The sequence below is a fragment of the Oncorhynchus mykiss genome, chromosome 2 (genome assembly GCF_013265735.2).
Source record: "Oncorhynchus mykiss isolate Arlee chromosome 2, USDA_OmykA_1.1, whole genome shotgun sequence".
Classification (NCBI taxonomy): Eukaryota; Metazoa; Chordata; class Actinopteri; order Salmoniformes; family Salmonidae; genus Oncorhynchus; species Oncorhynchus mykiss.
The window spans coordinates 5714487-5729215 of NC_048566.1; the positions used below are offsets into that span (position 1 = coordinate 5714487).

A 14729-nucleotide genomic window follows, 5' to 3' on the forward strand; every position below is an offset into this window, starting at 1 on the left:
CCTCCATGCCCATCCCTCTCTCTGTCCCCCTCTTCCTCCATGCCCATCCCTCTCTCTGTCCCTCTCTTCCTCCATGCCCATCCCTCTCTCTGTCCCTCTCTTCCTCCATGCCCATCCCTCTGTCTGTGCTCCCCCTCTCTACTCTCCTCCCTCCCATCCTCCCTCTCAGGCTCGGCTGCGTTGCCAGGCAACATGGCATACTTTGGGAGTGCCCAGGATGATGTGGATCTGGAGGACGAAGATGATGAAGAGGAGGAGTGTGACGACAGGATGTCAGCTCACAGCCACAACTCAACTTCCTGTCCGTCCTCACAGCGGAAAAACAAAACAACGCCGGGGAAGAAGGTCTCCAATGGACATGGTACTACTGATCTACCATGTTGTTTTGGTACACACTACTGATCTACCATGTTGTTTTGGTACTCACTACTGATCTCCATGTTGTTTTGGTACTCACTACTGATCTACCATGTTGTTTTGGTACACACTACTGATCTACCATGTTGTTTTGGTACACACTACTGATCTACCATGTTGTTTTGGTACTCACTACTGATCTACCATGTTGTTTTGGTACACACTACTGATATACCATGTTGTTTTGGTACTCACTACTGATATACCATGTTGTTTTGGTACACACTACTGATCTCCATGTTGTTTTGGTACTCACTACTGATCTACCATGTTGTTTTGGTACTCACTACTGATCTACCATGTTGTTTTGGTACACACTACTGATATACCATGTTGTTTTGGTACACACTACTGATCTACCATGTTGTTTTGGTACTCACTACTGATCTCCATGTTGTTTTGGTACACACTACTGATCTCCATGTTGTTTTGGTACACACTACTGATCTCCATGTTGTTTTGGTACTCACTACTGATCTCCATGTTGTTTTGGTACACACTACTGATCTCCATGTTGTTTTGGTACACACTACTGATCTCCATGTTGTTTTGGTACTCACTACTGATCTCCATGTTGTTTTGGTACACACTACTGATCTCCATGTTGTTTTGGTACACACTACTGATCTCCATGTTGTTTTGGTACACACTACTGATCTCCATGTTGTTTTGGTACACACTACTGATATACCATGTTGTTTTGGTACACACTACTGATATACCATGTTGTTTTGGTACACACTACTGATCTCCATGTTGTTTTGGTACACACTACTGATCTACCATGTTGTTTTGGTACACACTACTGATCTACCATGTTGTTTTGGTACTCACTACTGATCTCCATGTTGTTTTGGTACACACTACTGATCTCCATGTTGTTTTGGTACACACTACTGATCTCCATGTTGTTTTGGTACTCACTACTGATCTCCATGTTGTTTTGGTACACACTACTGATCTCCATGTTGTTTTGGTACACACTACTGATCTCCATGTTGTTTTGGTACACACTACTGATCTCCATGTTGTTTTGGTACTCACTACTGATCTCCATGTTGTTTTGGTACACACTACTGATCTCCATGTTGTTTTGGTACACACTACTGATCTCCATGTTGTTTTGGTACTCACTACTGATCTCCATGTTGTTTTGGTACACACTACTGATCTCCATGTTGTTTTGGTACACACTACTGATCTCCATGTTGTTTTGGTACTCACTACTGATCTCCATGTTGTTTTGGTACACACTACTGATCTCCATGTTGTTTTGGTACACACTACTGATCTCCATGTTGTTTTGGTACTCACTACTGATCTCCATGTTGTTTTGGTACACACTACTGATCTCCATGTTGTTTTGGTACACACTACTGATCTCCATGTTGTTTTGGTACTCACTACTGATCTACCATGTTGTTTTGGTACTCAATACTGATCTACCTTGTTGTTTTGGTACTCACTACTGATCTCCATGTTGTTTTGGTACTCACTACTGATCTCCATGTTGTTTTGGTACACACTACTGATATACCATGTTGTTTTGATACACACTACTGATATACCATGTTGTTTTGGTACTCACTACTGATCTCCATGTTGTTTTGTTCTCCTTCTTGTTCACTCAGTCACTCACTCACTCATTCACTCACTCACTCACTCACTCACTCACTCACTCACTCACTCACTCACTCAGTCAGTCGTTTGCTCGGTTTGCTCACAATAACTCAGTCAGCCAGTCACATCACTCACTCTTTCCCAGACGTCGTTCTACTCTACCTAGTAACAGAGCCTAGAGGCCCATACTGTATAATTCTCCCTCACCAATCAGAAGAAGCCTAGTGAATTACATCTCTGTCTCCTCTCACACCAAGAGTTGATGGAGAGCATCCCAAATCTATAGTGCACTACTTTTAACCAGGGCCCAGCCCCAAAGTAGTGCACTACATAGGGAATAGGGTGCCATTTAGGAAGCAAACCATGTACTCAATGATCCGCGTCCACAAACAGAGCTCCATCATCCTCCCTTTACACACACACACACACACACACACACACACACACACACACACACACACACACACACACACACACACACACACACACACACACACACACACACACACACACACACACCTTGTATGCATAGCACCAGGTGTTTTTCACTTCTACTGAAGCAAAGTATAAACAGTCCTCACCCAGGGCCATGGGTCTTATAGGAGCAGCAGCTCTCACCCAGGGCCATGGGTCTTATAGGAGCAGCAGCTCTCACCCAGGGCCATGGGTCTTATAGGAGCAGCAGCTCTCACCCAGGGCCATGGGTCTTAAAGGAACAGCAGCTCTCACCCAGGGCCATGGGTCTTATAGGAGCAGCAGCTCTCACCCAGGGCCATGGGTCTTATAGGAGTAGCAGCTCTCACCCAGGGCCATGGGTCTTAAAGGAACAGCAGCTCTCACCCAGGGCCATGGGTCTTAAAGCAACAGCAGCTCTCACCCAGGGCCATGGGTCTTATAGGAGTAGCAGCTCTCACCCAGGGCCATGGGTCTTAAAGGAGCAGCAGCTCTCACCCAGGGCCATGGGTCTTAAAGGAGTAGCAGCTCTCACCCAGGGTCATTGGTCTTATAGGAGCAGCAGCTCTCACCCAGGGCCATGGGTCTTAAAAGAGTAGCAGCTCTCATCCAGGGCCATGGGTCTTAAAGGAGCAGCAGCTCTCACCCAGGGCCATGGGTCTTAAAGGAGTAGCAGCTCTCACCCAGGGTCATTGGTCTTATAGGAGCAGCAGCTCTCACCCAGGGCCATGGGTCTTAAAAGAGTAGCAGCTCTCATCCAGGGCCATGGGTCTTAAAGGAGCAGCAGCTCTCACCCAGGGCCATGGGTCTTATAGGAGCAGCAGCTCTCACCCAGGGCCATGGGTCTTAAAAGAGTAGCAGCCATGTTTGTACAGTATACATAAAGAGTTCCATATAGAACCTATGGTTGAACATATAGAGTTCCATATAGAAACTATGGTTGGACATATAGAGTTCCATATAGAACCCATGGTTGGACATATAGAGTTCCATATAGAACCCATGGTTGGACATATAGAGTTCCATATAGAACCTATGGTTGGACATACAGAGTTACATATAGAACCCATGGTTGGACATATAGAGTTCCATATAGAACCCATGGTTGGACATATAGAGTTCCATATAGAACCCATGGTTGGACATATAGAGTTCCATATAGAACCCATGGTTGGACATATAGAGTTCCATATATAACCTATGGTTGGACATACAGAGTTCCATATAGAACCCATGGTTGGACATATAGAGTTCCATATAGAACCCATGGTTGGACATACAGAGTTCCATATAGAACCCATGGTTGGACATATAGAGTTCCATATAGAACCCATGGTTGGACATATAGAGTTCCATATAGAACCTATGGTTGGACATATAGAGTTCCATATAGAACCCATGGTTGGACATATAGAGTTCCATATAGAACCTATGGTTGGACATATAGAGTTCCATATAGAACCCATGGTTGGACATATAGAGTTCCATATAGAACCCATGGTTGGACATACAGAGTTCCATATAGAACCTATGGTTGGACATATAGAGTTCCATATAGAACCCATGGTTGGACATATAGAATTCCATATAGAACCCATGGTTGGACATATAGAGTTCCATATAGAACCCATGGTTGGACATACAGAGTTCCATATAGAACCCATGGTTGGACATATAGAGTTCCATATAGAACCCATGGTTGGACATATAGAGTTCCATATAGAACCTATGGTTGGACATATAGAGTTCCATATAGAACCCATGGTTGGACATATAGAGTTCCATATAGAACCTATGGTTGGACATATAGAGTTCCATATAGAACCTATGGTTGGACCAGAGACTGCAGTCAACTCAGCAGGAATCAGAGAGAGAGAGAAACCTACTGTGGAGGTCAACAGTCCACACATAGCTCAGCACTGACACCACCTTACAGAGAGAGAGAGAAACCTACTGTGGAGGTCAACAGTCCACACACAGCTCAGCACTGACACCACCTTACAGAGAGAGAGAGAAACTTACTGTGGAGGTCAACAGTCCACACACAGCTCAGCACTGACACCACCTTACAGAGAGAGAGAGAAACTTACTGTGGAGGTCAAAAGTTGAGCTCATGTTTATTCTGTCAACTATGATGGATGGAGGAGGAGGAGGAGTGCTTGTCTACATGTTGGACATACACTTAAATCAGCCTGGCCAGAGTTAGGGGAGGGATGTGTGTGTGAGCATTTGTTTGTGTGTATGAGTGTGTGTGAGAGCATTTGTTTGTGTGTGTGTGTGTGTGTGTGTACTGCATACAGAGGGTGTGTGTGTGTGTGTGTGTGTGTGTGTGTGTGTGTGTGTGTGTGTGTGTGTGTGTGTGTGTGTGTGTGTGTGTGTGTGTGTGTGTGTGTGTGTGTATGTGTGTATGTGTGTGTGTGTGTGTGTGTGTGTGTGTGTGTGCGCGCGCGCGCGCTAAAGAGTGCTCTGTGGGAAAGCCAAACGTTACCCGGCGCCAGAGTGTTGGTCCGACACACGTTGAGGGAACCAGAGACTTCTCCCAGCTAGAGCTTGTGCCAAGTAGGACACTTTAATATGCTGCACTGGCGGGAGGCCAACTGCTTCGTGTAAAATACAGCTCCCTCAGGCAGATATAGAGCACTGCTTTCACTGATTAACTGACCCAACAAACACTATTTCTCTGTTTCACTATCATCTTACTTTCCAACATTGGACACGTTCTTTCAGTAGGCCTATCGTCACAGTACTTGTAGTTTGAAAGCTGCAGGATATTTGAAGGGATGGATATGAGATGTTAATATAACCTTGGCTGGTTCTTGGTGTATTTGGTTCCTGTTGTCAAAGAGATATTGAGTGGCGTTGAAATGAGAGCGCTGTAAAGAAATGGGATTGGTCGCCGTTCAAATAGGTGTTTGTTAGAACGACACTTCTGGGAGCACCACAGGGAGTCACTGAAAGCTTTTCAACTGATTTGATTATGTACAGTCTCTTCAACGTACAGTCTCTTCAACGTACAGTCTCTTCAATGTACAGTCTCTTCAATATACAGTCTCTTCAATATACAGTCTCTTCAATATACAGTCTCTTCAATATACAGTCTCTTCAACGTACAGTCTTCAATGTACAGTCTCTTCAATATACAGTCTCTTCAACGTACAGTCTCTTCAATGTACAGTCTCTTCAACGTACAGTCTCTTCAATATACAGTCTCTTCAATATACAGTCTCTTCAATGTACAGTCTCTTCAATGTACAGTCTCTTCAATGTACAGTCTCTTCAATGTACAGTCTCTTCAACGTACAGTCTTCAATGTACAGTCTCTTCAATATACAGTCTCTTCAATATACAGTCTCTTCAACGTACAGTCTCTTCAATATACAGTCTCTTCAATGTACAGTCTCTTCAATATACAGTCTCTTCAATATACAGTCTCTTCAATGTACAGTCTCTTCAATGTACAGTCTCTTCAATGTACAGTCTCTTCAATTTACAGTCTCTTCAATATACAGTCTCTTCAATGTACAGTCTTCAATGTACAGTCTCTTCAATGTACAGTCTCTTCAATGTACAGTCTTCAATGTACAGTCTCTTCAATATACAGTCTCTTCAATATACAGTCTCTTCAATGTACAGTCTTTTAAATGTACAGTCTCTTCAATGTACAGTCTCTTCAATGTACAGTCTCTTCAACGTACAGTCTTCAACGTACAGTCTCTTCAATGTACAGTCTCTTCAACGTACAGTCTTCAACGTACAGTCTCTTCAATATACAGTCTCTTCAATGTACAGTCTCTTCAATGTACAGTCTCTTCAATGTACAGTCTCTTCAATTTACAGTCTCTTCAACGTACAGTCTTCAACGTACAGTCTCTTCAATGTACAGTCTCTTCAACGTACAGTCTTCAACGTACAGTCTCTTCAATATACAGTCTCTTCAATGTACAGTCTCTTCAATGTACAGTCTCTTCAACGTACAGTCTTCAACGTACAGTCTCTTCAATATACAGTCTCTTCAATATACAGTCTCTTCAATGTACAGTCTTCAATATACAGTCTCTTCAATGTACAGTCTTCAATGTACAGTCTTCAATGTACAGTCTTCAACGTACAGTCTTCAACGTACAGTCTCTTCAATATACAGTCTCTTCAATGTACAGTCTTCAATGTACAGTCTTCAATGTACAGTCTCTTCAACGTACAGTCTCTTCAATGTACAGTCTCTTCAATGTACAGTCTCTTCAATATACAGTCTCTTCAATGTACAGTCTTCAATGTACAGTCTTCAATGTACAGTCTTCAACGTACAGTCTTCAACGTACAGTCTCTTCAATATACAGTCTCTTCAATGTACAGTCTTCAATGTACAGTCTTCAATGTACAGTCTCTTCAACGTACAGTCTCTTCAATGTACAGTCTCTTCAATATACAGTCTCTTCAATATACAGTCTCTTCGATGTACAGTCTCTTCAACGTACAGTCTCTTCAATTTACAGTCTCTTCAATGTACAGTCTCTTCAACGTACAGTCTCTTCAATATACAGTCTCTTCAATGTACAGTCTCTTCAATGTACAGTCTCTTCAATGTACAGTCTCTTCAACGTACAGTCTCTTCAATGTACAGTCTCTTCAACGTACAGTCTCTTCAACGTACAGTCTCTTCAACGTACAGTCTCTTCAATGTACAGTCTCTTCAATGTACAGTCTCTTAAATGTACAGTCTCTTCAATGTACAGTCTTCACCGTACAGTCTTCAATGTACAGTCTCTTCAATTTACAGTCTCTTCAATGTACAGTCTCTTCAATGTACAGTCTCTTAAATGTACAGTCTCTTCAATGTACAGTCTTCACCGTACAGTCTTCAATGTACAGTCTCTTCAACGTACAGTCTCTTCAATATACAGTCTCTTCAATGTACAGTCTCTTCAATATACAGTCTCTTCAATATACAGTCTCTTCGATGTACAGTCTCTTCAACGTACAGTCTCTTCAATATACAGTCTCTTCAATGTACAGTCTCTTCAATGTACAGTCTCTTCAATGTACAGTCTTCAATGTACAGTCTTCAATGTACAGTCTTCAATGTACAGTCTCTTCAACGTACAGTCTCTTCAACGTACAGTCTCTTCAACGTACAGTCTCTTCAATGTACAGTCTCTTCAATGTACAGTCTCTTCAATATACAGTCTCTTCAATGTACAGTCTTCAATGTACAGTCTTCAATGTACAGTCTCTTCAATGTACAGTCTCTTCAATGTACAGTCTCTTCAATGTACAGTCTCTTCAATGTACAGTCTCTTCAATGTACAGTCTTCAACGTACAGTCTCTTCAATGTACAGTCTCTTCAATGTACAGTCTCTTCAACGTACAGTCTCTTCAACGTACAGTCTTCAACGTACAGTCTCTTCAATGTACAGTCTCTTCAATATACAGTCTCTTCAATGTACAGTCTTCAATGTACAGTCTTCAATGTACAGTCTCTTCAATGTACAGTCTCTTCAATGTACAGTCTCTTCAATGTACAGTCTCTTCAATGTACAGTCTCTTCAATGTACAGTCTCTTCAATGTACAGTCTCTTCAATGTACAGTCTCTTCAACGTACAGTCTCTTCAACGTACAGTCTTCAACGTACAGTCTCTTCAATGTACAGTCTCTTCAACGTACAGTCTTCAACGTACAGTCTCTTCAACGTACAGTCTCTTCAATGTACAGTCTTCAATGTACAGTCTCTTCAATGTACAGTCTCTTCAATATACAGTCTCTTCAATATACAGTCTCTTCAACGTACAGTCTCTTCAATGTACAGTCTCTTCAATGTACAGTCTCTTCAATATACAGTCTCTTCAATATACAGTCTCTTCAATATACAGTCTATTCAATGTACAGTCTCTTCAATATACAGTCTCTTCAATGTACAGTCTTCAATGTACAGTCTCTTCAATATACAGTCTCTTCAATGTACAGTCTTCAACGTACAGTCTCTTCAATGTACAGTCTCTTCAATGTACAGTCTCTTCAATATACAGTCTCTTCAATATACAGTCTATTCAATGTACAGTCTCTTCAATATACAGTCTCTTCAATGTACAGTCTTCAATGTACAGTCTCTTCAATATACAGTCTCTTCAATATACAGTCTCTTCAATATACAGTCTCTTCAATATACAGTCTCTTCAATATACAGTCTCTTCAATGTACAGTCTCTTCAATATACAGTCTCTTCAATGTACAGTCTTCAATGTACAGTCTTCAATGTACAGTCTCTTCAACGTACAGTCTCTTCAATGTACAGTCTCTTCAATGTACAGTCTCTTCAATATACAGTCTCTTCAATGTACAGTCTCTTCAATATACAGTCTCTTCAATGTACAGTCTTCAATGTACAGTCTTCAATGTACAGTCTCTTCAACGTACAGTCTCTTCAACGTACAGTCTCTTCAATGTACAGTCTCTTCAATGTACAGTCTCTTCAATGTACAGTCTCTTCAATGTACAGTCTCTTCAATGTACAGTCTTCAACGTACAGTCTTCAATGTACAGTCTCTTCAACGTACAGTCTCTTCAACGTACAGTCTCTTCAATGTACAGTCTCTTCAATATACAGTCTCTTCAATGTACAGTCTCTTCAATATACAGTCTCTTCAATGTACAGTCTTCAATGTACAGTCTTCAATGTACAGTCTCTTCAACGTACAGTCTCTTCAATGTACAGTCTCTTCAATGTACAGTCTCTTCAATATACAGTCTCTTCAATGTACAGTCTCTTCAATATACAGTCTCTTCAATGTACAGTCTTCAATGTACAGTCTTCAATGTACAGTCTCTTCAACGTACAGTCTCTTCAACGTACAGTCTCTTCAATGTACAGTCTCTTCAATGTACAGTCTCTTCAATGTACAGTCTCTTCAATGTACAGTCTCTTCAATATACAGTCTCTTCAATGTACAGTCTCTTCAATATACAGTCTCTTCAATGTACAGTCTTTTAAATGTACAGTCTCTTCAATGTACAGTCTCTTCAATATACAGTCTCTTCAATGTACAGTCTCTTCAATGTACAGTCTCTTCAATGTACAGTCTCTTCAACGTACAGTCTCTTCAACGTACAGTCTCTTCAATGTACAGTCTCTTCAATATACAGTCTCTTCAATGTACAGTCTTTTAAATGTACAGTCTCTTCAATGTACAGTCTCTTCAATATACAGTCTCTTCAATGTACAGTCTCTTCAATATACAGTCTCTTCAATGTACAGTCTTTTAAATGTACAGTCTCTTCAATGTACAGTCTCTTCAATATACAGTCTCTTCAATGTACAGTCTCTTCAATGTACAGTCTCTTCAATGTACAGTCTCTTCAACGTACAGTCTCTTCAATATACAGTCTCTTCAATGTACAGTCTCTTCAATGTACAGTCTCTTCAATGTACAGTCTCTTCAACGTACAGTCTCTTCAATGTACAGTCTTTTAAATGTACAGTCTCTTCAATGTACAGTCTCTTCAATATACAGTCTCTTTAATATACAGTCTCTTCAATATACAGTCTCTTCAATATACAGTCTCTTCAACGTACAGTCTCTTCAACGTACAGTCTCTTTAATATACAGTCTCTTCAATGTACAGTCTCTTCAATGTACAGTCTCTTCAATGTACAGTCTCTTCAATGTACAGTCTCTTCAATATACAGTCTCTTCAATGTACAGTCTCTTCAATGTACAGTCTCTTCAACGTACAGTCTCTTCAACGTACAGTCTTCAACGTACAGTCTCTTCAACGTACAGTCTTCAACGTACAGTCTTCAACGTACAGTCTCTTCGATGTACAGTCTCTTCAACGTACAGTCTCTTCAATGTACAGTCTCTTCAATGTACAGTCTCTTCAATGTACAGTCTCTTCAATATACAGTCTCTTCAATATACAGTCTATTCAATGTACAGTCTCTTCAATATACAGTCTCTTCAATGTACAGTCTCTTCAACGTACAGTCTTCAACATACAGTCTTCAACGTACAGTCTCTTCAATATACAGTCTCTTCAATATACAGTCTCTTCAATGTACAGTCTCTTCAATGTACAGTCTCTTCAATATACAGTCTCTTCAATATACAGTCTATTCAATGTACAGTCTCTTCAATATACAGTCTCTTCAATGTACAGTCTCTTCAACGTACAGTCTTCAACGTACAGTCTTCAACATACAGTCTTCAACGTACAGTCTCTTCAATATACAGTCTCTTCAATGTACAGTCTCTTCAATGTACAGTCTCTTCAATATACAGTCTCTTCAATATACAGTCTCTTCAATGTACAGTCTCTTCAATGTACAGTCTCTTCAATGTACAGTCTCTTCAATATACAGTCTCTTCAATGTACAGTCTCTTCAATGTACAGTCTCTTCAACGTACAGTCTCTTCAACGTACAGTCTTCAACATACAGTCTCTTCAATATACAGTCTCTTCAATGTACAGTCTTCAACATACAGTCTCTTCAATATACAGTCTCTTCAACGTACAGTCTCTTCAACGTACAGTCTCTTCAACGTACAGTCTCTTCAACGTACAGTCTTCAACATACAGTCTTCAATGTACAGTCTCTTCAATGTACAGTCTTTTCAAGTTACTTAGTAATTATAATGTACCTGTAACTGTAACAGACATAAAACAAATATAGACATATCATAACGGACTGACAGTTGCATCCCACTGAGAACACACTGGTTGAATCAATGTTGTTTCCACGTCAATTCAATGAAGTTACGTTGAACCAACGTGGATTAGACGTTGAATTGACGTCTGTGCCCAGTGGGGATAGCTCTTAACACATGACAGATAGACTGACACTGCTATCATAGTTATCAGCTTAGGCATTGTCTTCCTTTTTTTATTCAAGTGTGAAATATGGTTTATCTGAGAAGCTTCTGCATAGTTTGAATAGCTAGCCTACATTTGTTTGTCCATTTAGTATGGTATTTATGGTTTGTTAATAATAGCTGCACACCCATTCAGTGTGGAGGTGGCTTTGGCCACACCAGGTTCAAGGTTAATGTAAGGATAGAGTAAACAGAAAAGTTGTAACACTGATGTTGAAAACAGTGTAAACAGTCCATACATTTCATCGTTCTCATTCTGTGTTCCAGTGTTGAATGGCCACAGCAGGTCCTTACGGGGGAAGGAGCTCTTCCTGAGGCCCAGAGGGAGAGAGGCTATCCAGGCCAGAGAGAGGGCTGAGCGGGGAGAGGCCCGGAGGGAGAACCACAGGACCTCTACAGGACGCCCAGCCAGGACCTCCAGCACCACCCACAGTCTTCGCCACAGCAGGCCCAACAAGGAGCACCCAAAGCAGGTACACCAGGGAGACACAGATGGGCTGGGATGGAGAGTACCTGGGCTGAATCCCAAACGGCACTCTATTGGATATTCTCTATGTAGTGTACTACCCTTGACCAAGGCCTATAGGGCTCTGGCTAAAAGTGGTGTACTATATAGTGAATAGGGTGCCTTTCGGGACAGATTAAGTGTGTATCTTAATGGTCTGATGCCAGCATGCCAGTCTGTTAGTGTTGGCCCCAGTATTCTGTCGCTGCTGGAGGGTTTACATTTCCTGTCCTCCTGGTACAGCTTCCTGTTGGCTACAGACATGCTGACCTCTCTCTCTCCCCCAAATTCTCTCTATCTCTCAAGCCAGACTTCCCCTTCCCCTCGGCCGTAACTAACCCCTCAACGTTTACAAATCTGATCTGTAAGGTTTAAGGAAGCAATATGATGGAAACTCCACCATTACAGTGCTGACATAGTGACACTGTTCTGTATGGCAACTGGGAGCAGTGATGCCCTCTGGTGGGCGGAGTGGGATGGTTCCCTCATTCTTCCCAGCAACGCTCAGCCCCTCCCCGACACACACACACAGACACCTTTATGCAGAGGAATAATACTGACAGTTACTGGCTTCATGTACATAACCTTGGCAGACATACGTCATTAAGAATATTTAGCATGAGTGCTATTTCAAACACATTCCAATTTGGGTCTTCATTCAGTCTCTGATCCAAATGGCACCCTATTCCCTATGTAGTGCACTACTTTTGATTGGTGCCCTATGGGCTCTGGACAAAAGTAGGCAACTATATAGGGATTAGGATGCCATTTGGGACACAGGCCTGATCTCCTTTGTGCATCTGCTGTTGTATAGGAGGGATGCCAGAAACCTCTCCCTGTCCTTGGCAAACCAACAGGTGACAGATTGTCTGGTGTCCTGTCCACCTTGGTGTGGAACTAATCAACTACACCTCAGTAAGAGAGGAGATCTGAAGTCTGTAATGTTCCACTACTGTATATGATCAGGTTAAAACGTGGACCGATGGTCAATGATGAAATGTACAGCAGCTATAGATATAGAAGGAGAAGACATACTGGACCTAGGTATAAATGATGATGGAGCTAGGTATAAATGATGATGGAGCTAGGTATAAATGATGATGGAGCTAGGTATAAATGATGATGGAGCTTACGTACAAATGATGATAATGTGAGATTTCCAAAAAGTACTTATTTTTGATAATCATCCTTGTGTCTATTGCAGGTTTCAAAAGTGAACAGGCTGTCGCGGGTATCGTCAGCTACCGTACGCAACTCCTGTGCCAAAAAGCCGCCGGCCTCCCGACCACTGCTGTCCAGAACTGTGAAGTCCACAGCCACAGCGCTTCCCAGGGGCCACGTCCGCTACACCAAAGCCAGACTTCTCAAAGAGGCCAAACTCACCGTGGGCAAAAGAGCCTCCTCCAAAGCTCGCCAACCCCTGAAGAACCAACGGCGCTCTGCCTGTGGCAGTGCCCGCCGCCACCCACGCCCACCACACTCCAACTCAGGAAAACTCTCAAGTGGCGATGCAAAGACTCCCAACAAACAGAAGGTACAATCCAACAAGGCAGCCGGCAGGTGTTGCCTACAACGAGTCAACGGGCAGCTTCACCCACGCCGATGTGGCGGTAAGCAGGTACTGCAGGGGCGTGAGGGCGTCAGACACTCCAAGCGACGTCTGGGGCTCCCGGCTGAGGAGAGTCCAACAGAGACACCGGAGTCTTCGCCGGAGGTCAAAAAGGTTAGACTGCAGGTCAATGCCCCGGAGACGCGAAGCAGCAGGAAGGTCAATGTCCAGGAGAAGGCTGTGGCGGGGTCCGGCAGCCATCTTGGTAAGGTCACGTCATCCCGACCTTCCTCCTCGGAGCAAAGACCCAAACGAGCCTCCGCTGGCAAGCTGATGTTGACCCGACAAGCACAGCCCATACCCCCTACTGCTAATACTACTACTACTGCTAATACTACACCACCAGCTAAGAACACTACTTCTAAGAAAACTTTCCAGGGCACTTCCAAGAACACTTCCCATGTCACTTCCAAGGGCACTTCCACCTCCACTTCCACTAGCTCAGCAGCCAAGGTGAAACCAGGCACCAGCAGCCCAGCTAAACCAGCAGCAGAGCCTAAAGCAGCAGAGAGGCAGCGGGAGAGTGGGGAGAAGAGAGGTGCAGCACCACCCCCTCCCCCGCCCCTAACCGAGGTGCCAGTGTTCAGACCCAGTCTGGAGGAGTTCCACGACCCTCTGGTGTATGTGGAAGCGGTGCGCGGGCAGGCAGAGAGCTATGGGCTGTGCAGGGTGGCTCCTCCTCAGGACTGGAGGCCAGAGTGCAAGCTGAAAGAGGACATGAGGTTTGTGACCCAGGTGCAGCACATCCATAAGCTGGGTCGGCGCTGGGGGCCCAATGTACTCCGGCTGGCCTGCATCAGGAAACACCTCCAGGCCCAGGGCATCTCCATGGAGGACCCCCCGCTCATAGGTACATTTCTGTAGAACTGATACTTAGGGTGCATCCGAACTGGCACCCTATTTGCTACATAGTACACTACTTTTGACCAGAGCCCTATGGGGGCCCTATGGACCCTGGTCAAAAATAATGCACTAAGAAAAGGGTTTCATTTGGGACTAAGACTGTCACTAAGGTTTCATGTCAAAGACATTTAGGGAGCTACAAATAGTTCCTCCACATCCTGTTATTCTAGTACAGTTTCATCTTATTCTAGTACAGTTTCATGTTATTCTAGTACAGTTTCATGTTATTCTAGTACAGTTTCATCTTATTCTAGTACAGTTTCATGTTATTCTAGTACAGTTTCATGTTATTCTAGTACAGTTTCATGTTATTCTAGTACAGTTTAATCTTATTCTAGTACAGTTTCATCTTATTC

At 42.9% G+C, this 14729-nt stretch overlaps 1 protein-coding gene across 3 annotated transcripts in view; it reads left to right on the forward strand.

Moving 5' to 3' along the window:
* The window catches only part of jarid2a (jumonji, AT rich interactive domain 2a), a 137852-nt gene that overhangs the window by 98491 nt on the left and 24632 nt on the right, over positions 1-14729 (forward strand). For all 3 annotated transcript variants that reach the window (XR_005034689.1, XM_036935962.1, XM_036935963.1), the window contains exons 5-7: positions 170-361; positions 11624-11829; positions 13066-14320. Coding sequence is in view for 2 of the 3 variants with exons in the window: in XM_036935962.1 (XP_036791857.1) it covers positions 170-361; positions 11624-11829; positions 13066-14320 (1653 nt within the window). In the remaining variant the exon portion in view is untranslated. The remainder of the gene's footprint in view (positions 1-169; positions 362-11623; positions 11830-13065; positions 14321-14729) is intronic.